The sequence below is a fragment of the Jaculus jaculus genome, chromosome 8, assembly GCF_020740685.1.
Source record: "Jaculus jaculus isolate mJacJac1 chromosome 8, mJacJac1.mat.Y.cur, whole genome shotgun sequence".
NCBI classification, from domain to species: Eukaryota; Metazoa; Chordata; class Mammalia; order Rodentia; family Dipodidae; genus Jaculus; species Jaculus jaculus.
In genome coordinates, this window is record NC_059109.1 from 111,017,180 (window position 1) to 111,042,053 (window position 24,874).

Genomic DNA, 24,874 nt, shown 5'->3' on the forward strand with positions numbered 1-24,874 from the left:
CAGGGGTCCACTTATACCAAAGGAACTTGCTGGGCACACTGTCCCCTAATTTCACACACTGGTATGTCATAGTGAAGGAGGCAAAGCCACAGCCCCAATGCGTCCTGCATCCCAGCAGGTCACCAGGCAGTGCAATGAGTGTGGTCATCTAGCTCCTTTGAGAATAAGTCTTCCATAGGAGTGTCAGGGAATTTGTTAGAGGATGCGTTGTGTATGGATGTGGAGAGAAACCCGGAGAGGCTAGGAGAGCAAACAACAGGTAGTAGCTTCACACCCCCCGCCCGGGGCAGTTCGGAAGCAAGCGTGATCGGGCTGTGGAAGAGTTCCGTCAGACCCAGGCACGTCATGGCACCCTGCCCGGTCCCCTTACTGACCCGGAGCAGCCTGTGGAAACAGCACTGGCTTTGAAGCTCAAAAGCCGGTGCCACTGCCCAACTGTCCTTCTGCCACTAGATACCCGAGCACTTCAGGCCACGTGGAAAGAGGTGGCCAGAACCAGGCCAGTGCCAGGGAGTGATGGGTCTTGAGGATGGGGTTCCTGTCCTAGCCAGGGTGATGAGGGAAGGCCAGTCTAAGAAGGTGCACTCTTTGAAGGGACCTTGATGAAGTAAAAGGAGTTTTCTGGGTAAAGAACCTTCCAGAAGGCAGTTGTGCTGTGGCCCTAAGGTGGAAGCGGTTGGCAAGTTCTGAAGAACATCAAGGAGGTGATGTGGATACAGAGTGTAGTGGGGGGAGAGAGAGAGAGAGAAAGAGAGAGAGAGGAGTCAGAGGAAAGAGAGAGAGGGGGCGCGCAGAAGGAAGATCTGTGAGAGGCTGGAATAGCCCTAGTATGGAGGGGTCCAAGGCTTTGATCCAAGCAGCACAGGAGTTCTGGGTGCTCTGAGCAGAGGGGCTGTGGCCTGGACTGCGTTTTAAAGGACTCCTTTGTAAGAGGACAGAATGGAGATCGGGACCCAGCTGTCTCCATGTGTGAACAAAGCTTTCAGCTCTACCTCAGGAAACTGAGGCTCCAAGAGAGGGGGATAGATGAGGAGTTGGGGTGACCCCAAGATGTCCACTAGGGACTTGGGGGTAAGGATGGTTCATTCAGAAGGTAACCAGGGCATCTGGTGGGGATCTGAACCCCAGAACTTATGTGAGGAATTAGCTTCTGGTTGGGAAGACATCCCACTCCAGTGGCTGAGCTGTGTAAGAAGAGAAAGCTCGTCCAGCTCCATTGTCTTCACCCGAAGGCCCCGCAGTGACCATTGCTGCCCTGAGCTTCCTCTTTGGGGTCCTAATCCCCTCCCTCCATGCTGCCTCGCCTCTGATTTTGAGGAGGATGAGAAGCAGGAGATCTGGAAGTGAATCCCCCTGCCGCTGACCTGCTAGGAGACCCTCTCTAGCACAGGCCTTCATTTTCTGATCTGAAACATGGGTCCATACGGCTGCACTGCTGACTTCAGCCAAGTGTAATAAGACCTGTAGACAGAACGCAACACAGATGTGTACGGAAGGGCCATCGTATGCCAGCCACTTTTTAGGTAGGTATAGCTTTGGTGCCATCATCTGTACCTACTCTCTGCATCTAGTATCTTTTTCCTGTTTTTTTTGTTTTTTTTTAGGGAGAGTGCACATTTGTGCACAAGAGAGAGAATTGGAGCACCAGGGCCTCAGCCACTGCAATTGGACTTCAGATGCTTGTGCCGCCTAGTGGGCGTGGGCGACCTTGAGCTTGCCTCGGCTTTGTGCATCTGGCTTACGTGGGATCTGGAGAAAGATCGAACATGGGTCCTTAGGCTTTACAGGCAAGCACCTTAACAGCTAAGCCATCTCTCCAACAGTATCTTAACTTCTCTGGTACCAAATCCAGCTATCAGAAGTCTTTTCTAGTCAGTCTTTTACATCTGAGTGTGAGTTACAATCCCTTGTAAGACCCTTCTCTGTACAGGACAGAACTATTTGGTGCCTATGGAGACAGAAATTGAATTCAAACTGGCCCAAGCAGAAGATGAGGTCATTGGAAAGTCCACGAGACTCCAACTGCAGGCTGGGCTGGATCTGAGCTTGCAAATCTGTTCCTCTATTTCTTGGCTGTGACTGTTGCAAGCTTTTCTAGACTCTTCCTGGCCAGGCTGGAGTCACGCCCACCTCGGCTTCCGTGGCTACTACTCTGGATGATTGGACTTGTCACAGACCCACACTTACGCAGGCTGTGGGAGACTGGAGCCAAGGCTGCACCAGTCATATAAACTGGGAGAGGAGCTCTTAAAGGAAAGTTGGGTAGCTGTGCTTGAAGAGGGGACAGATGCACTGCAGAGAGAAATTACAGCTGTCCTTCCAGGGGACCTTCTCATTTCACATTTGGAGAAACTGAGGCCCAGAAGTTAAGTTGAGGCTGGCCTAAGGTCACACAGTGAGATTTTGGCAAAGGTGGTATCAGACCCTGGATTTCACACCCCCAACCTCTGCAGACCACTGTGTGGGCTTAGATGCTTCCAGAACACTATGCCCAGTCCATAGAGAGTGCCGAGAGGCCTGCAGCCAGTGTGGCATGGGAAGCAGCCAGGAAGGCTAGTTGACTCTCCTTTCGCTCACATGAGGCTCTTGCAGAGCCGAAGAGTCTGAGGGAGGGCAGGGCCTGAGGAAGTGTGCTAGGCAGGAGGGTCAGCGCTTCTGAGCCAGTGTGGGGCCCCAACTCTACTTCTGCTCTCAGAGCTTGGTGTTGGACCACATTAGACAAGAAATGTTGGTGTGGAGGTGTTTTAAAAAGCATTTCACATCTTTTGTCTCACAAGACCTCAGGTGAAGTCAAAGAAGCAAGAGCTTCCTAATTACAGGAAGGAAAATGAAGCTCAGAAAAGGGAAGTGACCAGCCCAACATCACCCAGTGGCAGAACCCATGACCCCAAATCCCACGTCCAGCCTTCATTTCATTACAGATAGGTCTCAAAGTCTAGGTAACTTCAAACTGTTCCATGAAATAGAAAGGGAAGAATCTAGGCATGGTGGATCATACCAGTAATCCCAGCATTTGGGAAGCTGAGCAGCTTGGCCTATAGAGTGAGGTCATTCTGCACTAGAATGAGAACTGCCTCAAAAAGAAGAAGAGGAAGAAGAAGGAGAAGATGGGGGGCGGGAGAGATGGCTTAGCAGGTAAGGCACTTGTCTGCAAAGCCTAAGGACCCAGATTTGATTCTCCAGCACCCATGTAAGCCAGATGCACATGGCGGCACTTGTGTCTGGAGTTCTTTTGTAGTGACTAGAGGCCCTGGCATGCCCATTCTCTCCCTCTCTCTCTCTCTCTCTCTCTCTCTCTCTATCTCTATCTCCTTTTATCTGTCTCTCTCCCAAATAAATACAAATTTTTAAAAAGTGTTAAAATTGTTAAATTCATAATGTTTGAAAAGAAGGAAAAGAGAGGAAAACTAAACTTAGTCTATAAAACTAGTATTAATTTGATAACAAAACCATGTAACACAAACATATACATTATAGGGAAATTTTCCTGATATACATAAATGCAAAACTGATTCAGGAACACATTGAGAACATCACACACCACAACCAGGATGGTTTTATTCCAGGGATGCAAGGATGGTTCAACATACACAACTCAATAAGTGTAATGCATCACAAAAATAGACTTAAGGATAGAAATAACACAATCATTTCAATAGGTGCAGAAAAGACCTTTGACAAAGTTCAATATCTCTTCATGATAAAAGCCCTGAGGAGGGGTCGGAGATATGGCTCAGCAGTTAAGGCACTTGCCTGTGAAGCCTACAGACCTAGGTTCAATTCCCCAGTACCCACATAAGGAGGTGCATAAGGTGGTACACACGTCTGAAGTTTGTTTGCAGTGGCTAGAGGTCCTGCTGTGCTCATTCATTCTCTCTCTCTCTCCCTCTCTCTCTCAAATAAATAAATAAATAATGGGGCTGGAGAGATGGCTTAATGGTTAAGCACTTGCCTGTGAAGCCTAAGGATCTTGGTTTGAGGCTTAATTCCCCAGGATCTACGTAAGCCAGATCCACAAGGTGGCACATGCATCTGGAGTTCATTTACAGTGGCTGGAGGCCTTGGTGTGCTCATTCTCTCTTTCTCTCTGCCTCTTTTTCCCTTCGTCTGTCTGTCTGTCACTCTCAAATAAATAAGTATTTTTAAAAAGCATTAAAAATAAATAAAATAAAAATAGCCAAACAACTAAATAATCAATAAACAAATAAAATACTTTCTTCTTCTTCTTCTTCTTCTTCTTCTTCTTTTTTTTTTTTTTTTTTTTTTTTTTTTTTTGGTTTTTCGAGGTAGGGTCTCACTCTAGCCCAGGCTGACCTGAAATTCACTATGGAGTCTCAGGGTGGCCTTGAACTTGTGGCAATCTCTTACCTCTGCCTCCCGAGTGCTGGGATTAAAGGCGTGCGCCACCATGCCCGGCTCAAATAAAATACTTTTTAGAACCCTGAAGAAACTATGAGTAGAAGGAACATGCTCAGCATAATGAAGGTTATGTACAACAAGCATGCAGCCAACATAGCATACCAAGTAGGGAAAAACAGAAAGCATTTTCTGTAAAAATCCAGATGAGATAAGGGTGCTTACTCTCTACTCTTATCTAATACACTGCTTGAAGTCTTAGAGCAACAGGATATGATGACAGAATAAAAAAGATAAAAATAGGAAAGGAAGAGGTCAAACTATTCCTATCTGTACATGACATGGGTTCAAAACCCAGCCTGGGCGTCATACCGAGAGCAACGTCAGAGACAGGGACTGGAAGAGGAAGAAGCGGGGAAAGGAAAAGAGAAGTAAAGAAAAGAAACAGAGCAAAACGTAGCATCTTGGCTGGGGAGATGGTTCAGTGGGTAAAGTGCTGGTCTCACAAGCATGTGGACCTGAGTTCAAACCCCAGAACTCACCGGTAACAATGTCTGTGTGGGGGTTTGCACTTGCAGTCCCAGCTCTGGGGAGCTGAGGACGGGAACCACTGGGCTTACCGGCCTGCCAGTCTAGCCCCACTGGTGAGCTCCGAGCCAATGAGTGACCCTGTCTCAAGAAAAGGGAGGAGGCATTCCTGAAGAGTGACACTTGATGTTGCCTTCTGGCCTCTCCAACTCTGCGCATGCACACGCATCATCAAAGGAAAAGGAAACAATAGATGGAAGCAGAGAAAGAGGATGCGGAGAAAGAGGAACCCTGGTAAGTGCTCGTAGGAATGCAAACTGGTGCAACCACTACGAAAATCAATATAGTGGTTTCTTGAGAAACTACACGTAGAGCTACCCGCAGCACAGCTTTGCCACTCCAGAGCACGCAGCCGAAGGACTCCATCGCCTACTAAAGAGACACTTGCACATCCGTGCGCTCTCTGCTCCATTCACGATAGTCAGGAGCTGGAACCAGCCTAGATACTCATCAACAGACGAATGCAGAGTGAAAATGAATCGTCTTTAACATGATGGAGTTTCATTCAGCTGTAAAGAAGCGGGAAACTATGCCACGTGCAGGAGAATGGATGGAGCTGGAGAACACTGTTAAAAATGAGTGGAGGGTTTGAGAATGACCACACAGTTCAAAGCATATTGTCACAGCAATGCTTGCTTCTGCAGAAGGGCACATAGCTTTTAAAGAGTTCTGGCAAGTAAGCACAAAAGCAGGGGGTCTGGGCTAGAGAGGTGGCTTAGTGGTTAAGCGCTTGCCTGTGAAGCCTAAGGACCCCGGTTCGAGGCTTGATTCCCCAGGACCCACGTTAGCCAGATGCACAAGGGGGCGCATGCATCTGAAGTTCGTTTGCAGTGGCTGGTGGCCCTGGCATGCCCATTTTCTCTCTCTCTTTCTCTCTGTCTCTCGCAAATAAGTAAATAAAAATAAACAAAAAAAATTTTTTAAGCAGGTGTCTGCTGGTGGAAAGAGAGAATAGGCTCAGCAGAGCCTCAGCCACTGCAATGGAACTCTGGACTCTTGAGCCATCTAGTGGGCATGTGTGACCCTGCGCTTACCTCACTTTTGTGCGTCTGTCTTACGTGGGATCTGGAGAGTTGAACATGGGTCATTAAGCTTTGCAGGCAGGCGCCTTAACTGCTCTCTGCTGCCTTTTTTTGGGGGGGGACGTTGAGGCAGGGTCTCACTCTAGCTCAGGCTGACCTGGAATTCACCATGTAGTCTCAGGGTGGCCTCGAACTCACAGCAATCCTCCTACCTCTGCCTCCCAGTGCTGGGATTAAAGGTGTGCACCACCCGGCTCTGCTGGCATTTTTATTCCCGAAGGCACAGAAGGTCATGGGTGTTACTCTGAGTTGGAGTTTTGCCTCACACCTCACAATCTCATGTGATTGTCCAAAATATCAGGACGGGATGACACAGTTTTTAGGGTAAAGAAAGGAAATTTAGGGACCTTTTGCCGGTGCAGAAGCAGAAGCTTTGCTTTCAAGAACTGTTTTGGTCCCAAGAAGTCAGGAAGGGGGGCTTCTCACAGACTGGCATACTTCCAGAATTAAGTTTCTATATCTTTTTAACCCACTGACAGAAGAGACAGCACATCTCGCAATTTCTCACACCATCATGTTAAGCAGAATAAGCCAGACTCAGACAAATACCACATACTTTTTCTCATATTTGGAATCTAGAGTTTGTAGAACTAAATTTACATGTACATGCATACATTCACTCATTCATCCATGCATACATACACATATAAGTCTGTGGAGGGAGAGGAAGCGATCCAGAGGGAGGGGAAACAAAGAGGACAGTGAAATATCTGTGACATGAAAACAGAAGAGGGGCTGGAGAGATGTCTCTTATCTACTGAGACATTTCCCCAACCCCATGCTACCGTGTGTGTGCGTGTGTGTGTGTGTGTGTGTGTGTGTGTGTGTTGTCTTGTGTTTTTTGTCTCATGGTCATTGGTTGAACCCAGGGTCTCACACATACTAAGCAAGCATTCTACCACTGAGCTGCACTTGCCCTGTGCTGTGTTTCTTTCTTTTCCTTTTTTTAAATTGGTTTTTTTTTTCTTAATTTCAGAGAGAAAGGGAGACAGACACAGAGAGAGACAGAGAGACAGAGACCGAGAATCAGTGTGCCAGGGCCTCGGCCACTGCAATTGAACTCCAGATGCCTGCGCCACCTCGTGGGCATGTGCGACCTTGCACTTCCTCACCTGTGTGCACCTGGCTAATGTGGCATCTGAAGAGTTGAACCTGGGTCCTTAGGTTTTGCAAGCAAGCGCCTTAACCGCTAAGCCATCTCTCCAGCCCCCTCTGCTGTAGTTCTAAGCTCACTTCAAGCCATTCTGTCACTGGAGATCTTGCCAGAGGTCTCAGGCTGATTAAACCTCTTCCACCATCTTCTCCCCATCCTGTCCCATCCCATACTTCCCAAACCAATTGGGAATTTAGGAAGCACTCACCAGCACATTGCAGACTGCTGCCAAACCTCGGTGAGAGAAATAGTCCATTGTGCCCTTTAGCGACCTTTATATGAGAATTGCATGAGACATTTTCTTGAATTTAGTATTCAAAGAATATTTGTTTTATCCTAAAGGGAAGGTACACACTTAGAGCCCCAACACATGGGAGGCTGAAGCAAAACATCTTGAGCTAGCATTCAGCTTGAGCCATATTACCAAACTTAAAAAACAGGAGCAACAAAAACTGTTCCATGAGCACATTGCTATCCTCAGTATGTTTAGGTGATGGCATTTAAGTTTCCATTTATCTTGACTGTTAGGAGCTCAGAGATAGCTCTAATACTCAGTGTAGTTAATGGTCTAACCCAAGACTTATAGTGCCACATGGTTCCTTTGTAAGCATGATAGTTCTTATTGGGTCCAGGAGGGCCGTGCACATGGTTTAATATTGTAATCTCTTCTTGGATACTCATTCTCCTTCGGAACATTCTTGAAATTATCCAATTCTTTATCTATTTATTAAGCCTTCATGTTCTTCAAAACCCAGTTCCTGAGGCTAGGGAGATGGCTGAGGGAGTAACGTGCTTACCATACAAGCCTAAAGACCTGAGTTCGGATCCCAAGCGCCCATGTCATTGCTGGGCGTGGTGGCAAGCACCTGAAACCCCAGTGCTGAGGAAGTGGAGGCAGGGAATACGGAGCTTGCTGGCTAGCTGAAGTAGTGAATTCCAGGTTGTGTGAGAGACCTTGTCTCAAAAATAAGATGGAAAGCAGTTGTGAGAGACACCCGATTTCACTCTCTGACCATCTGCTGGGCATGGTGGTGCACGCCTTTAATCCCAGCACTTGGGAGGCAATTCCAGGTCAGCCTGTGCTAGAGTGAGAACCTATCTCAAAAAACAAAAATAAATAAATAAAAATTAAAATAAATAAATGTTCAACCTCTGACCTTCACACACACACACACTTCCTTATTCTGCTGTTCAACTATTTTATGACAGGTTATCTTTTCTATAAACATATGACCAGACACACATATGTACATGCATACATGCATGCATGCACACATTTATCCTACCCAACTAGGTTAACATTATACATGTTTGCAGTTTGCATTTTCAATTAACAAATATTATAACAAATTTTACATAGCCCAGATTCTCTTTCCCAATCCCTAATAGCTTGTGCGTGTAAGAGAGAGAGAGAGAGAGTTGTCAGGAATCAAATCCAGAGCACTGAGGATACTAGATAAGTGCTCTGCCACTGAGCTACCTCTAGGCCCCTCATTTTTTTTTTTTTATTGTGTGGCAAAACAAAAGTACATATAACATGAAATTTATTGCCTTGACCATTTTAAAGGTACAGTTCAGGGACACTAAGTACAATATGATGTGCCAATATCACCATCACCCACCTTCATAACCCTTTCATCTTGTGAAATTGAAACTGTCTGCACCCACTCTCCATGTCCCCAATCCAGGCCATTACCACACTACCACTTTCTCTACTAATATATAGCTTCTTTGTATGAGGCCCTGGGATGCTGTGGTAGTTTGGATGCAATAGTGTGAATGCATGGCCCCATAGACTCAGTTATTGGCATTAAAGTTAAGCTTCCTGCTTAAGTCTCCATCAGCCTGGCTGGAGGAGGTGTCACTGGGGATGGATCCTGGAGTCCAGCCCTGAGGTGGGCTTGGGGGCGGATCTGAATTCCAGCTCAAAGGTGTGGAGAGAGAACAGTTTGTGTTCTGGCAGCTTTGTGCTTGTTTGTGGTGCTGGCCATTGGCAGCGTCTCTGTGCTTGGATCTGTGAAGGACAGCCAGCTTCTTCTGCCATTGATGGAACTTCCCCTGGGTCCGTAAGTGTGAAATAAACCCTTTTCTCCCATAAACTGTGTCTGGTTGGATGTTCACCCCAGCAATCTGGAACTGACTTTGACAGAATGTTATTCTGCATGTCCAAGCTTCCCTCCACAACTTGGCCCCTTCTACCACATCCTTACACTCCACTACAAAGAGCACGGCGCTCTGAGTGCACGCTCACTCACTGCCTGCCCAAGATGTTCCTTTTGCACACTGGGCAGGCACTGAGCTAAGCACATAGCCACACAGGCCTGGGACCAGCCTTGACAGTGCAGTGCAATGTCAGGTCAGAAACGCCCTGTGTCCACACTGTCTAATACAGTAGCTTTGAACCACCGGAGGCAATTGAGCACCTAGGAGGTGGTCTCACTAAAATGTATGCTGGAGAGATAACTTAGTGGTTAAGGTGCTTGCCTGCAAAGCCTAAGGACCCATGTTCGACTCTCCAGAGCCCACATAAGCCAGCCACACACACAAAAAAGTGAGACAAGCGCAAGGTCGCACATGACCAGTAGGTGTCTGGAGTTCAATCATAGTGGCTGAATCCCTGTCAATTCTGTCTCTCCGTCTGTCTGTCTCTCTCTCTCTCTCTCTCTCTAAAAAAATAAATAAATAACATAGGCCACAGTGGCCCATATCTATAGCTCCTACCCACTCAGTAGGCTGAGGCAGAATGATCACTTGAGCCCAGACATGTAAGGTCAGCCTGGACACTATAAGGAGACTCTATCTCAAAAAGTAGAGCTGGGCTGTAGGAATGGCTTAGGGATTAAGGCGTTTACCTGTAATGCCTAAGGGCCCAGGTTTGACTCCCCATATCCCATGTAAGCCAGACGCACAAAGCACTGCATGCACAAGGTTGCACATGCGTCTGGAGTTCAATTACAGTGGCTGGAGGCCCTGGCACGCCAACTCTCTCTCTTGCTCTCTCTCTCTCTCTCTCTCTCTCTCATAAAATAAAAAATAAAAATAAATAAAGAATGTAGAGCTGGGGCAGGCTGGGGATGTAGCTCAGTGGGTAGCGTGCCTGCCTATCATGCATTGAGGCCAGGGCTTTGATCTCCAGTACTATAATAAAAAACAACTTAAAAAAAATGAGCGTGGTGGCGCACGCCTTTAATCCCAGTACTCGGGCAGAGGTAGGAGGATCGCCGTGAGTTCCAGGCCATCCTGATACTACGTAGTAAATTCCAAGTCAGCCTGGGCTAAAGTGAGACCCTGCCTCAAAAAAAAAAAAAAAAGAAAGAAAGAAAGAAAAAGAAAAAACAGCTTTGCATAGTTAATCCCTGCACTTGGGAGGTTGAGACAGGAGAATCAGAAGTCCAAGGTTATGACAGAGATGTCTCATTTAGTGCTGAGCACTCAATAGTCACCTATTCTAGCACTCTGACAAGTTTCGAGTCTCCCCAGGAGTCACCACCACCTACAAAAAGAAGCTCCTCTGACCAAAGGTGAGAGCAGCACTCTCCTACAGGCATGAACACAAGCATTTAAAGGGCAATCCAAGGCTCAGGGAATATTGCAGAAGAGGGGGCGGAAAGAATGTAAGAGCCAAAGGCTGGGGAGGAATGCTTTGAAATGCTGTCTTCTGAACACAAAGCGGCCCTTGCGCTCATAACCTCAGAGGATAATGGATGATGGATGATGGAGGACAAAGGAAACAAGAAGACATCAAACAGAAGAGGAACTAGTTGAAAAGAAGAAAGGGTTCAGGATGAGAGAGAGAGGAACAAAAACAGATAATGAGAGGGGATTCTGATCAAAATAGATTATGTGCATGTCTGAAAATTACCAATAAAAGTTTATTTGGGGGGGAAAAAAGTTTATTTTTAAAGTCCAAGATCACACTCAGCTTCATAGTGAGTTCATGTTCAGCCTGAGCAACAGAAAACCTTGTTTAAAAAAAAGGGGGGAGAGGGCTGGAGAGATGGCTTAGCAGTTAAGGCGGTTTACTGCAAAGCCTAAGGACCCATATTCAATCTCTCTCCAGATTCCACATAAGCCAGACGCACAAAGGTGACTCCAGCACAAGGTTGCACATGTCCACTAGGTGGTGCAAGTGTCTGGAGTTGGATTTCAGTGGCTGAGGCCCTGGCATGCCTAGTCTCTCTCTCGTGCTCTCTATAAATATGTATATAATAAAAAATTGAAAATTAATTTAAAATAGAGTTAGGGAGAAAACAAAAATGAAAAAAAAGTACAACAAAACAAAAACATTTTAAAAACTCTAAAATTAAAAAAAGAAAAAGAAAAAAGAAGAGCTGAGGATGTGGCTCAGCAGTAGAGAACTTAGCCAGCATGCAGGCCCTGGGTTCCATCCCCAGCACTATAAACAAATAAAAGTAAAATAACTTAATGATTTTATATTAATAATTTTGATATACTGAGTAAAGCATATATATTTTCTTTAAAATACACTTGTTTCTTCATCTCTGTCACACTCTCCAAAGCTCAGGGTCCATTGCGGAAGAGGTGGCAGAAAGAATGTAAGAGCCAAAGGAAGGGTAGGACTCCTTACACCATGCTATCCCCAGACAAAATGGCCTGGATATCCATGACCTCACAGTGCCTGACACTACCTACACAAGACCCTCATAATAGGAGGAAAGGATGATGACATCAAAATAAAAGAGAGACTGATTGAGAGGGGGAGGAGATATGACAGAGAGTGGATTTATGACAGAGAAAGTGAGAGAGGAGAGAGAACTATCATGGCTTATTGTCTATAATTATGGAAGTTGTCAAAAAAAAAAATACAAAGTTAAAGAAAACAAAGTCCTAAACCAGGCGTGGTGGCGCATGACTTTAATCCCAGCACTCGGGAGGCAAAAGTAGGAGGATTGCCATGAGTTCGAGGCCTCTGTGAGACTACATAGTTAATTCCAGGTGAGCCTGGACCAGAGTGAAACCCTACCTCGAAAAAAAAAAGGTTCTGGAAAAAAATTTTTTTTACTTAAAAATATGGCTGCAAGCGGGTATGGTGGTGCACACTTTTCATCCCAGCACTAAGGAGGCAGAGGTAAGAAGATCACCATGAATTCAAGGCCACCCTGAAAAAACAGTAAATTTCAGGTCAGTCTGGGCTAGAGTGAGACATTACCTCAAAAAAAAAACAATAATAATAACAACAATAATAAATTAAGTTAAATTAAAGATATATATATATATGTATATGGATGTATATATGTGTGTGTGTATGTATGTGTGTGTGTATATATGTATATGTGTGTGTGTGTGTGTGTGTGTGTGTGTGTGTGTATGTGCAGGGCCAAACATGGTAGTGCTTGCCTCTAATCCCAGCCCTTGGAAGGCTGACATAGGAGAATCGTTGTGAGTTCTGAGGTGAGCCTAGGGCTATAGAGTGAGTTTCAAGTCAGTCTGGCCTAGAGCAAGACCTTACCTTGAAAAACAAATGGCTGTAGAAAGCATTAAATTATATATGTGGTTCACATGGCATTTCCAGGAATAATGGTCATAAGCAGCAGCGGGCACGGGTCTCTTGGGTTAGGGGGACAGTAACAAGTTATACAGATTTGACCCCTGGTGTATGACTTTTTAAAAATCACACTTTGCGGCTGCAGAGATGGCTTAGCGGTTAAGATACTTGCCTGTAAAGCCAAAGGACCCAGGTTCAATTCCCCAGGACCCATGTAAGCTGGATGCATGAGGTGGCGCATGTATTTTGAGTTCATTTCCAGTGGCTAGAGGCCCTGGTGTACCCATTTCTTTCTATCTATCTATCTATCTCTTTCTCAAATAAATAAATAAATAGGAGTTAGCTTTTTAAAAACTCTGATGATTGTTTCCTGTTTAAACAGTTGCAGTGGCTCTGAGCTCTTGGCCAAAGGAATTGCAGAATGCACTTTGTTGTTTGTTTAATCTGAGGTTGGACCACAAGACCTCTCATTGCTGGGCAAGTGCTCTGCCACTGAGCCACATTCCCTGGCCCCGTGCCCTAGCTTGGTGGCACATTCACTATACACAGAAATACTACAGCTGACGTCTCGGGCTCACTGTACACAATATTTCCACGTCCGTCAGCTCCCTTGGCGCTCACTGCCACCCTGCGAGTTGGAATCCCGCCATGCCAGCTGGGAACATAGCTCAAAGGCTTAAGGTAGAGTGCTTGCCTAGAGTCTGTGATACCCTGTGTTTTATCCTCAACACCACCAAAAAATAGAGATGGGTCTGGAGAGATGGCTCGCCAGTTAAAGTCACTTGCTTGCAAAGTCTGTTGGCCCGGGATCAGTTTCCCAACACCCATATAAAGCAAGATGCACCAAATGCAGATGCATGTGGAGTTCATTTGCAATGGCAAGAGGCCTTGGTACACCTATACACACTCTCTCTCTCTGTCAAATAAATAAATAAAATAACATATTTTTTTTAAATTTTATTTATTTATTTATTTGAGAGCAACAGACACAGAGAGAAAGACAGATAGAGGGAGAGAGAGAGAATGGGCGCGCCAGGGCTTCCAGCCTCTGCAAACGAACTCCAGACGCGTGCGCCCCCTTGTGCATCTGGCTAACGTGGGACCTGGGGAACCGAGCCTCGAACTGGGGTCCTTAGGCTTCACAGGCAAGCGCTTAACCACTAAGCCATCTCTCCAGCCCAAATAACATATTTTTAAAAAGAAAGAAAAGGGGCTAGAGAGATGGTTTAGCAGTTAAGATGCTTGCCTGCAAAGTGTAAGGACCCATGTTCCATCTCTCTCCAGATCCCATATTAGCTAGGCCCACATAGGTGAGGCAAGTACAAGGTCACACATGCCCACTAGGTGGCACAAACATCTGAAGTTCAATTTCAGTGGTAGAGGCCCTAGCACACCAAATCTCTCTCTGTCTCTAAAATAAAAATTTTAAAACCTAAAAAAAAAAAAAAAAAAAAAAGAAAAAAAGAAAGGCAGGAAGGAAGGAAGGAAGAAAAGCTGGGCATGGTGGTACACACTTTTAATCCCAGCACTCGGGAAGCAGAAGTAGGAGGATTGTTGTGAGTTTGAGGCCACCCTGAGACTACATAGTGAGTTCCAGGTCAGCCTGGGCTAGAGCGAGCCTCTGCCTTATAAAACCAAAAGAAAAGAAAGAAGGAAGGAAGAAAGAAGGGAAGGGGAGAGAGAAGAAAGGAAGGGAAGAAGGAAGGAAATAAAGAAGGAAGGAAGGAAAATAAAAGAGAAAGAAAAACAAGTACCTATCATCCTTTCTCAGAGACGCCTGGTGTTGAGAATGAGATACCCATCCCTCAGGTCTCTGTGGCCTCCTTCATGAATATGTAAACCAGCCATGTAAATGATGCTCAGTAGGTTTCCCACCAGGCTGGGTGTGGGGGGAATCACCTCAGCAAAGCTCACAGCTGCAGATCCCTGGTGCTGAGAGGGGAGGGGAGCTGGCCTCTCTCACGCAATGCGCTCCTTGTGCTGATAAAAACACAGGAAACAGCTGGGGCGTGGTGGCGCACACCTTTAATCCCAGCACTCGGGAGGCAGAGGTAGGAGGAGCACCGTGAGTTCAAGGCCACCCTGAGACTACATAGTGAATTCCAGGTCAGCCTGGGCTGGAGTGAGACCTTACCTCGAAAAAAACAACATGAAGTGTACCATAACTTACGCTGTGTCAAAGCACACAAGCAGCTACTTCATTTCCCAGAACCGTCATGCATATTTGTCACAAATCAGAGAGATGCTGTTTTTCAGCTTCAAATGTGTAAAAAGTACATTATAAAGCAGATGATTAATTATGAGATTTTTTTTTCAGATTAATGATCCAGCATTCCAAGATTCTGAATGGTATTCCTTACTTCCCAAATGAGGGGGCGGGGGACTGCTCTTGTCTAGAGATGATAAATTCTGCCCAGGACAGACAAATACTAGTAAAAAGAATTTGCCTCTTCTTCCTTCCTTTCTTCCCTTCATCCCCCTCCCTTTTTTCTTTTCTTTTTCTTTCTTTCTTTTTTTTTTTTTTGAGAGTGTTTCAGATAGCCCAGGCTAGTCTCAAATTTACTGTGTAGCTGAGAATTTCCTTTAACTTCTGATACTCCTGCCTCAACCACCTCCTAAGTGCTGGTATTACAACTGTGTGCCACCACACTCGGTTTATGCAGTGCTGTCTGGCACTTGTGAGGCTGTGGGGGCTTCTCAGGCGGAACACATCCCTGTGGGTGCATCCTGCCTGTTCCTTACTGCCCCTCATAAGAATCTTGACCCTGTAGGTCCAGAGCTGGCCTGCCCAGTGCCACGTGACCTGTTCTGGCTCTGGCCCGGCAGCTGCTCCCCAGATGTGCCCACAGCCTCATCTTCCAGCCGCCAGGCTGGCGCCTCAGGGTACAGTCATGTTTTGATTCCGTTTAACCAGCTATGTAGTCAGGTCTTGCAGTTACCCTCTCCTTGCTGAAACAAAACACCTTTCCAGAAGCCGCTGATGAGAAAAAAAAAAAAGGATTTCTTTTTGTCTGTAGTCTCGAGGGGAAGCTCCATGGTGGCAGGAGGAAGATAGTACAGCAAAGGCTGGCATCACTTCTGCCACAGCAGGTGGAAGGCAGCAGCGGGAGTGTGAACTGGAACCCTAGCAAGGGAGGGTTGGGTGTAACACCCCTCAGCCCACCCCCAACAACACACCTCCTCTAGCAGGTTCCACCTCCCCAGTTGCCATCAACTGGGGAGCACACATTCAGAACACATGAGTTTATGGGGGACACTGGATTCAAACCACTGTACCCCAGGCATGATGGCACACATCTGCACCCCCAGCACTGAGGAGGCCAAGTCAGGAGGGGTTCAAGTTCAAGGCCGGCCTGGGCTACACAGCAAGATGCTGTCTCTAAACAATTACACAGGGTTAGTTATAGTAGACGGTTCCACAGGGCTGGGATGAACATCCAACCAAACACAGTTTTATGGAGAGGAAGGGATTTATTTCAAGCTTACAAATCCAGGGGATGTTTCATCAATGGCAGAAGAAGCTGGATCCCATTCATAGATCCAAGCAGAGAAAGAGAAACGACCACCAGCTAGCAAACACCAAAAGGCAGCAAGCACAAAAACTCCACCAGACAGCTGGAGGGATGGCTTAGTGGTTAAGGAGCTTGCCTGCAAAGCCAAAGGACCAAGGTTCATTTCCCCAGGACCCATGTAAACCAGATGCAGAAGGTGGCATGTGCATCTGTTGGTTTGCAGCAGCTACAGGCCCTGACATGCCCATTCTCTCCCTCTCTCTCTCTGAAATAAATAAAAACAAAAATAAATAAATAAATAAAACTCCACCAGAGCTGAGACTGCTCTTTCCCCTAGGGCCACCTCCTCCAGCCAGGCGCCTAGGTACCCAAGTTACAAGTTTAACAAAACTCCTGAGTCTATGGGGGCTATACCTTCAAACCACCACAGTTGGCCATATAACTCAGTGGTAGGACATTTGCCTAGCGTTCACAAGGTCCTGGCTTCAATCTCCAACACCACAAAAAGAAAGAGAATGACAGCAGAAGAGGAAAGGAGGGAGGAAGAGAGAGAGAAATGGAAAACAACAAAGCATGATTTCGTTAGCATCTTAAATCAATGCAGCAGCAATGTCAGTGAGCTCTACCACCAAAATGTTCCTCAACTCCACCTATTCTTTTTTTTTTTTCACAATTTTTATTAACATTTTCCATAATTGTAAAAAAATATCCCATGGTAATACTTCCCCACCCCCGCATGTTCCCCTTTGAAATTCCAGTCTTTATCTCCACCTACTTCTAATCCCTCCAAAGTTCCCACCCTGTGGCAGGCCACTGATCTCTCATGGCTGAACAACCACAGCAGCTTCCCACAGTCATGCTCTACCTGGCCACCAGAGATGATTTAAAGTGCAAATTTGGGCTGGAGAGATGGCTCAGTACTTAAGACACTTGCCTGTAATGCTTAGTGACCCAGGTTTGATTTCCCAATACCCACATAAAGCCAGATGCACAAAGTGGTACATGCATGTGGAGTTCATTTGCTGTGGCAAGAGGCCCTGGAGTGTTCATTCTCATTTTTTCTCTCTCTCCTTTACAAATAAATAAAAAATATTAGGCCAGGGATAGTGGTGCATGCCTTTAATCCCAGCACTTGGGAGGCAGAGGTAGGAGGATCGCCTAGAATTTGAGGCTGCCTTGAGACTACATAGTCAATTCCAGGTCAGCCTTATTTATCAGTTTGCAAGGAGAGAGAGAGAATGAATGGATACACCAGGAACTCCTGTTCCTGCAAATAAACTCCATCTATACATGCATCTAGCATTACGTGGGTACTGGGGAATCAAACTAGGGTCATCAGGCTTTGCAAGCAAACACCTTTAATTACTGAGCCATCACTCCAACCCATAAAAAAAAAAAATATGTTTTTGAGGTAGGGTCAAATAAACTCCAGATAAATGCATCTAGCATTACGTGGGTACTGGGGAATCAAATCAGGGTCATCGGGCTTTGCAAGCAAGCACCTTTAATTACTGAACCATCACACCAACAAATATGTTTTTGAGGTAGGTAGCCGAGGCTAGCTTGGAACTCAATCTGTAGTACCAGGCTGGCCTTGAACTTACAGCAATCCTCCTACCTCTCCCTCCTGAGTGCTGGGATGAAAGGTGTGCACTGTCACACCTGGCTCAAAAATATTTTTTTTTTTTGAGGCAAGCCCAACAGACTAGTCGTTTTATTCTTTTTACATGAGAGAGAGAGAGAGAGAGAGAACAAGAACTGGCACACCAGGGCCTCCAGCCACTGAAATCGAACTCCAGATGCGTGCGCCCCCTTATGCGCATGTGTGACTTGCACACTTGTGTCACTTTGTGCATCTGGCTGACGTGGGACCTGGAGAGTTGAACATGAGTCCTTAGGCATCACAGGCAAGTGCCTTAATTGCTAAGCCATCTCTCCAGCCCTTTATTTTTATTTTATTTATTTATTTATTTTTTTTTTTGAGGTAGGGTTTCACTTTCGCCCAGGCTGACCTGGAATTCACTCTGTAGTCTCAGACTGGCCTCAAACTCATGGTGATCCTCCTACCTCTGTTTCCTGAGTACAATTAAAGGCATGTGCCACAATGCCCAGCCTCAAGATTATTTTCAATTTTTTTTTTTTTTTTGTTAGAGACACAGAGAGAGAGAATTGGCACGCCAAGGCCTGTAGCCAATGCAAACAAACTCCAGACACATGTGTAGGTTCTGGGGAATCAAACCTGGGTCCTTAGGCTTCGCAGGCAAGTGCCTTAACTGCTAAGCCTTCTCTCCAACCCAAAAATATTTTTCAAAGTGCCAATTTGTGTGCTGGGGATATAGCTCAGGGATGGAGTGCTTGCCTACCTTATGCGAAGCCCCGTTTCAATTGCCAATACAGAAAAATAAAATAGTGCAACTTGGACCCCCACTGGCTCTCTGGCCCTAAACTTCCCATGGTTTCTACTCTCTTCAGTAAAATTCTGATTCCCACCAGGCATGGTGGCGCACGCTTTTAATCCCAGCAGTGATAAGGAGGCAGAGGTAGGAGGATCGCCGTGAGCTGGAGGCCACCCTGAGACTACAAATTCCAGGTCAGCCTGAGCTAGGGTATGACCCTATCTCGAACAACAACAACAACAACAATTCAGATTCCTCACTGACCCTGAGAGATGTGGTGGCCTTGTCACACACTTGTCCCCCCTGCCTGGGAGCTCCAGCCACCCTGGCCTGCTGTCAGGGCTTCTCCTATCCAAGCACATTCCAACTTTAACTTTTGTCTTTGTTGCTCTCTCTGCCCCGCCCAGTCTTCCCTTTGTGTCATTCAGATCCCCAGTATAATATCACCCACCTCCTGAGGGAGGCCTCCCCAACCCGCCCTGTCTCAAGGGCCGTGCCCCGGTGTTCCCTAAACCTCCGATTCTCACTTTTCACTAGCTGACTTGCTGCATGAGTTATGCATCCTCGTGTTTATTTGCTGCCCCTTTACTCATCTCCAGTTGAGCGCCGCAAGGACATGAACGTGCCTGCCTTATTCATGGTTTAGAAAAGGAATGTCGGGCTGGAGAGATGGCTTAGCAGTTAAGTGCTTGCCTGTGAAGCCTAAGGACCCAGGTTCGAGGCTCGGTTCCCCAGGTCCCATGTTAGCCAGATGCACAAGGGGGCGCACGCGTCTGGAGTTCATTTGCAGAGGCTGGAAGCCCTGGCGCGCCCATTCTCTCTCTCTCCCTCTATCTGTCTTTCTCTCTGTGTCTGTTGCTCTCAAATAAATAAATAAATAATTTTTTTAAAAAAAAGAAAAAAGAAAAGGAATGTCAATGCTTATTGAATGAATGAATGAATGGCTAAATAAATCCACTAGAGATAGGAGAGGTAGAGAGGGAAAGAAGGAGTTATAAACCAGTTAGGATACCAGGAATGTGGCACCTTCGTTTTTATTTGTCTAGGTTATTGAAGCTAAGGTATATGTTCTCTTCATGAGTTGTTTTTTTTTTTGTTGTTGTTTTTTTTTTTGTTTTTTTATGAGAGAGATTGAGAATTAGCATGCCAGGGCCTCCAACCACTGCAATCGAACTTCAGACGCCGCACCATCTTGTGCGCATGTGCGACCTTGCATGCTTACGTCATCTTGTGTGTCTGGATTACGTGGGATCTGGAGAGTTGAGCATGAGTTCTTAGGCTTTGCAGGCAAGTGCCTTAACTGCTAAGCCATCTCTCCAGTCCATTGTCTTTATTTATGACAGGGTAATCAGTTTTATTTGACGGTGAGCTCACTAGGGTGCTGGCCAGAGACTATGCTCAGCGATTCTCTGCCATCTGCATGCTTCCCAGTCCTTCTCGAATGCTGCGAGATGGCTTTATTGTTATTTTTATCATTACTATTATTATTATTACCATCATTTCTATTTGCAATTAGGGACCTACTGCAGCTTGTGTGGGGGTGACCAGTGAGGTGCTGGTGGAGAGCAGGGGTCAAGAATCAGCTCCAGGGCTGGAGAGATGGCTTAGTGGTTAAGACGCTTGCTTGTAAAGCCAAAGGACCCAGGTTTGATTCCCCAGAACCCATGTAAGCCAGATGTACACGGTGGCACATGCATCTGGAGTTTATTTTCAGTGGCTAGAGGCCCTGGCATGCCCATTCTCTGTGTGTGTGTCTTTCTTCTTTCCCACTCTGCTTGCAAATAAACGAATAAAATAAATTAAAAAAAAATGGAGCAGCTCCAGCCCCTGACCCAAGAAGAGCCGGCAGCACCCATCACCTGCAGTCCCCACTCTCTCCCACAGTTCTGCTGTGATGTTCCCATCATCCTCACAACTTTCCCTCAGAGTAAACTCCCTACCGTGCTGGTCCTTGGTACCCGGGTCTAGAACTTGCAAGCTCCAGCCCAGCACCAGGACAACGGGAGGGGCAGAAGTCTGAGGCCCAGGTGGTTCACTCAGGACCGGCGGGAGGCCAAGGAGAGGCAAGCGGGCAAGATGGGACCGCAGCTCCCTGTGGGATAGGAATGCAGAGATTCCTGCAGGGCTCTGCACAGACTGGGCTCCTTTCCCACCGGCCTTTCTGTTGGCTGCAGGATGGGATGCATGAAGTCCAGGTTCCTGCAGGATGGAGGCAAGGTCTCGAAAACAGAGCCAAGCACTGACAAGCGCGGCACCGCCGTGTACGCTCCGGATCCCACAGCATTCTGCAAGCCGGTGAGTAGGAAGGTGTGCCCCGCGGAACCAACCAGAACACCACACAACAGAAGACCTTCATAGCCTTGTTCTTGCCTGGGGCCGGACAGGGTGTGCCTAGGGTGAGACAGCACGGGACAGCCACCTTTAGGATACTCCCGGAGCAAGGAAGTTTTCTGGGCTCAGTCTGGACTCTGCCACCCCCACAGGCCTCCAGCCTGGGCATAGCAACAGCTGTGCTGGGAGAGATCTGCAAGCAGATTGTAGCGATATCTGTCATGGCAGTCCTGATGGCCCCTCTATCTACCCTACTAGGGTATACTTACAGTGCTAATAGTAACAGCAATAATAGCGGGTGGGGCTGGAGAGTTGGCTTAGCGTTTAAGGCGTTTGCCTGCAAAGCCTAAGGACCCAGGTTCGATTCCCCAATACCCATGTAAGCCAGATGTACATGGTGGCACGTGTATCTGGAGTTTGTTTGCAATGGCTAGAGGCTCTGGCTTGCCCATTCTCTCTCTCTCTCTCAAAGAAGTAAATAAATAGGGCTAGAGAGGTGGCTTAGCAGTTAAGGCACTTACCTGCAAAGCCTAAGGATCCAGGTTCGATTCTCCAGGTCCCACGTAAGCCAGATACACAAGGTGGCACATGCATCTAGAGCTCGTTTGCAGTGGCTGGAGACCCTGGTATACCTCTTTCTCATAAATAAATAAAATAAATCTTTCAAAAAGATTCTCCAGGTCCCACATTAAGTCAAACATAGTGACACAAGCATGGAAGGTCACACATGGGCACAGGGGGCTGCATGTGTCTGGAGTTCAATTTCAGTGGCTGGAGGCCCGCCAATGCAATTCTCTCTCTCTCGTTCATTTAAAAAAAAAAAAAAGGGCTGGAGAGATGGCTTAGCGGTTAAGCGCTTGCCTGTGAAGCCTAAGGACCCCGGTTCGAGGCTCGGTTCCCCAGGTCCCACGTTAGCCAGATGCACAAGGGGGCGCACGCGTCTGGAGTTCGTTTGCAGGGGCTGGAAGCCCTGGCGCGCCCATTCTCTCTCTCCCTCTGTCTTTCTCTCTGTGTCTGTCACTCTCAAATAAATAAATAAATAATTTTAAAAAAAAAAGGCAGTCTGTTGGGCTTGCCTCAAACAAAATTTCATGAGTCCTCAGACTTTGCCAGCAAGAGCCTTAACCATTTAGCCATCTCTCCAGCCCTATTTATTTTTATTATAATTTTTTTTTTACAAAGGTTACAGTCTTATATCCCCTCTCCCCTATCCCATTTTCCCTGAGAGCTCTCCCCAGTGGGGGTTGGTGGTGCTCACTGCTGGGTAATTAAGGTCTCAGTCAGTCTCTGGTGTGTAGGAGGAGGGGAGAGCTGTGCCTGAAGATACTTCTACCCACCCTGAAGCTTTTACAATCTTCCTGTTAAGTCTTTCTTTTTGATCCCAGACTTTCCCCAAATACATCCAGCCCATTTGACCCACGATAGCCCATAGAGTGAAGGCAAAAATCCTGTCCCAACCCCCAGCCTTTCTGAACCCCCCTTTCCAGGACATGAGTCCCTGGTCCTCTCCAAGCATTAAACCCAGAGTGGGAATGCAGCTAGAAAAGGGAAAATAATGCAATAGCCACCCTTCCCTATTTGCACTTGACCTCTAATAACACAGGCTGACGTCACACAGTCTCCTTACCCTGATGACATCCTGAGCTGATGATAGTATAAAATCTAAATCAGGGCTGGAGAGATGGCTTAGTGGTTAAGGCGCATACCTGTGAAGCTTAAGGACCCAGGTTCGATTCTCCAGGTCCCACATAAGCCAGATGCACATGATAGCTCATGTGTCTGGAGTTTGTTTGCAGTGGCTAGATGCCCTGGCGTACCCATTCTCTCTCTCTGTCTCTTCCCTCTCTCTGTCTCTAATAAATAAATGAAAATAAAATCTTTTTTAAAGACCTAAATCACTCTCAGATTTGCTAATTAACCTGTGTACCCTGGGCCTTCCTACAGCAAGGATCCCAAGGTCTTAGAGGCCCTCTGACTCATCACCAGCAGGAGACAAAGGTTTTCTTTCCCAGTGTCTGGTCCTTTCTGAGAGCAGGTTAAAGGGATACAATTGTCAGTTTGTCACTGCTCCCTTCCTGCAGAGCGCTGGCCCACAGGTTAAGTTAGACACGTGCTCCCCAGAGAAGTGGTTCCCAAATCAAATCAGTTGCAGAAACTCTGACTCAAACTGACTCCTTCCCTACAGGACATCTCAGAGCCTTTGTGAATCTTTGAGGAAAAAAAAAAAATCAAGCATTCCTCAGTGTTTCTTAGACTTTTTTCTCCAGTTAATGTTTAATGGCATGTATGACGCATGAACACACTCTTACTAAAAATAAAAAGTCACACATCACGTTGTCCAGAAGTGTCACTCCCTCCCATTTTGGAGTCAATCCTCACAAACCCTTTTCCGTGAACTTTCCACGATACCACCAAGTATATGTCCACAGGAAATATTGACATGTAGACTGATTTTTATCTAAATGTATCATGGAGTGTTTTGCCATGCGTTTTTTGGAGACAGGGTCTCAATCTGTAGTCCAGACTGGCTTAGAACTTGCACTGTGGCCCGTGAGTGGCCTCAGAGTTGTGACGACAATCCTGCCTCAGCCTTCCAAATGCTGACATTACACACGTGCACCGCCACGACCAGCTTTCATAGACGTAATGTTCAGCAGGAGGAGCTGTTCGTATCCAATGATCTGGATAAGAGGTGCTTGGAGCCCCCATTGTCCCGGTGACAGTTTTTAACTTGGTGAGTCTAGAACACCTTCAAACATCCGTGGAAAGCCCTGGTGGGGGACCAGGTACCTCCCTGTATGTGGGAAGGAAGGCCAGTCCAGCATCCTCCAGAAGGCCCAGGGCCAGGGCCCAGGCCACAACTAATGAAGCCTCTGCTCTTGTCCTAGCTCATCCCTTAATGGGTCATGTGACCCCAGGCATGTCCCCAACCTCTCTAGACCCCGTTCCAGGACACACAGGGCCAGGAGGAGCTGCTCTTAGGTATCCTTTTCAACATACAGGCTTACTCTCATGCCCACGTCCTTCTCACGTTCCTTCCTGCAGGGGCTGAACAGCAGCGGTGGCGCTCCTCCAGGATTTGTGCAGGGTGAGTCTACCAGAAAGCCGGGGCCATGGGCTCGCGTGCCTTCCAGGGAGCTAGCTTACCTTCTCAGTCTTAGCTGGAGGCCGAAGTCCCAAAAGTCAACCAGAGGTGTCCAGGCAGCAGGCTGCATATGGCCCACGAGAGCTATGAACGTGGCCCAACACAAAACCGTAAACGGTGCAGGTCTCAAGAGCAAACTCCGAATGTAAAAGTAATGAAAGGAAGATTGACTGAAAACAAAAGGTCGGTTCCACAGAAAGAAATGCTGGGAGGGATTTTCTTTCTTTGGGGCAGGGTCGGGGGGGGGGTGTATTGGCAGAGAGCTGGCCGTGAAAGAGCATGGTGGGGTCACTGAAGCCAGACAGAGGCTTCAGCTTCCAAAGGACAAAGGGAATTTGCTTTTATTTTTCTTTATTTATTTGAGAGAGAAATAGGGAGAGAGAGAGAGAGAGAGAGAGAGAATGGGTGCACCAGGGCCTCCAGCCACTGCAAAAGAACTGTAGACACATGTGCCCCCTTGTGCATCTGGCTAACATGGGTCCTGGGGAATCAAACCTGGGTCCTTTGGCTTTGTAGGCAAGCACCTTAACCACTAAACCATTGCTCCAGCCCAGGAATTCTCTTTTATAACTATTGAGGGGAGGAAGGAAAGTTCTACTCCACATGACTCAGTCTCCAGGGTTGGAGCCACGGAGGCACTAGCTGGGACCCAAGGCCATAAGCCAAGTGGCCGGGGCTCCCTGGGCAACCGGGGATTTCCCCCTGCAGCACAGGTGAGGTCTGGGTGAGGCAGGAAGGCACATAGATAAGGGAGTAAGTTATAATTCAAGGTGGCCTCAGCTCAGCTTGGGCAGCAGAGGGGCTC

The 24,874-nt window shown here is 46.9% G+C and overlaps 1 protein-coding gene across 2 annotated transcripts in view; it reads left to right on the forward strand.

Moving 5' to 3' along the window:
- Hck (HCK proto-oncogene, Src family tyrosine kinase) overlaps positions 1 to 24,874 on the forward strand; it is a 63,828-nt gene that overhangs the window by 11,504 nt on the left and 27,450 nt on the right. For both annotated transcript variants that reach the window (XM_045156369.1, XM_045156368.1), the window contains exons 2-3: positions 20,768 to 20,888; positions 23,970 to 24,012. In XM_045156369.1, coding sequence (XP_045012304.1) covers positions 20,769 to 20,888; positions 23,970 to 24,012 — 163 coding nt within the window. In that variant the 5' untranslated portion in view covers position 20,768. The remainder of the gene's footprint in view (positions 1 to 20,767; positions 20,889 to 23,969; positions 24,013 to 24,874) is intronic.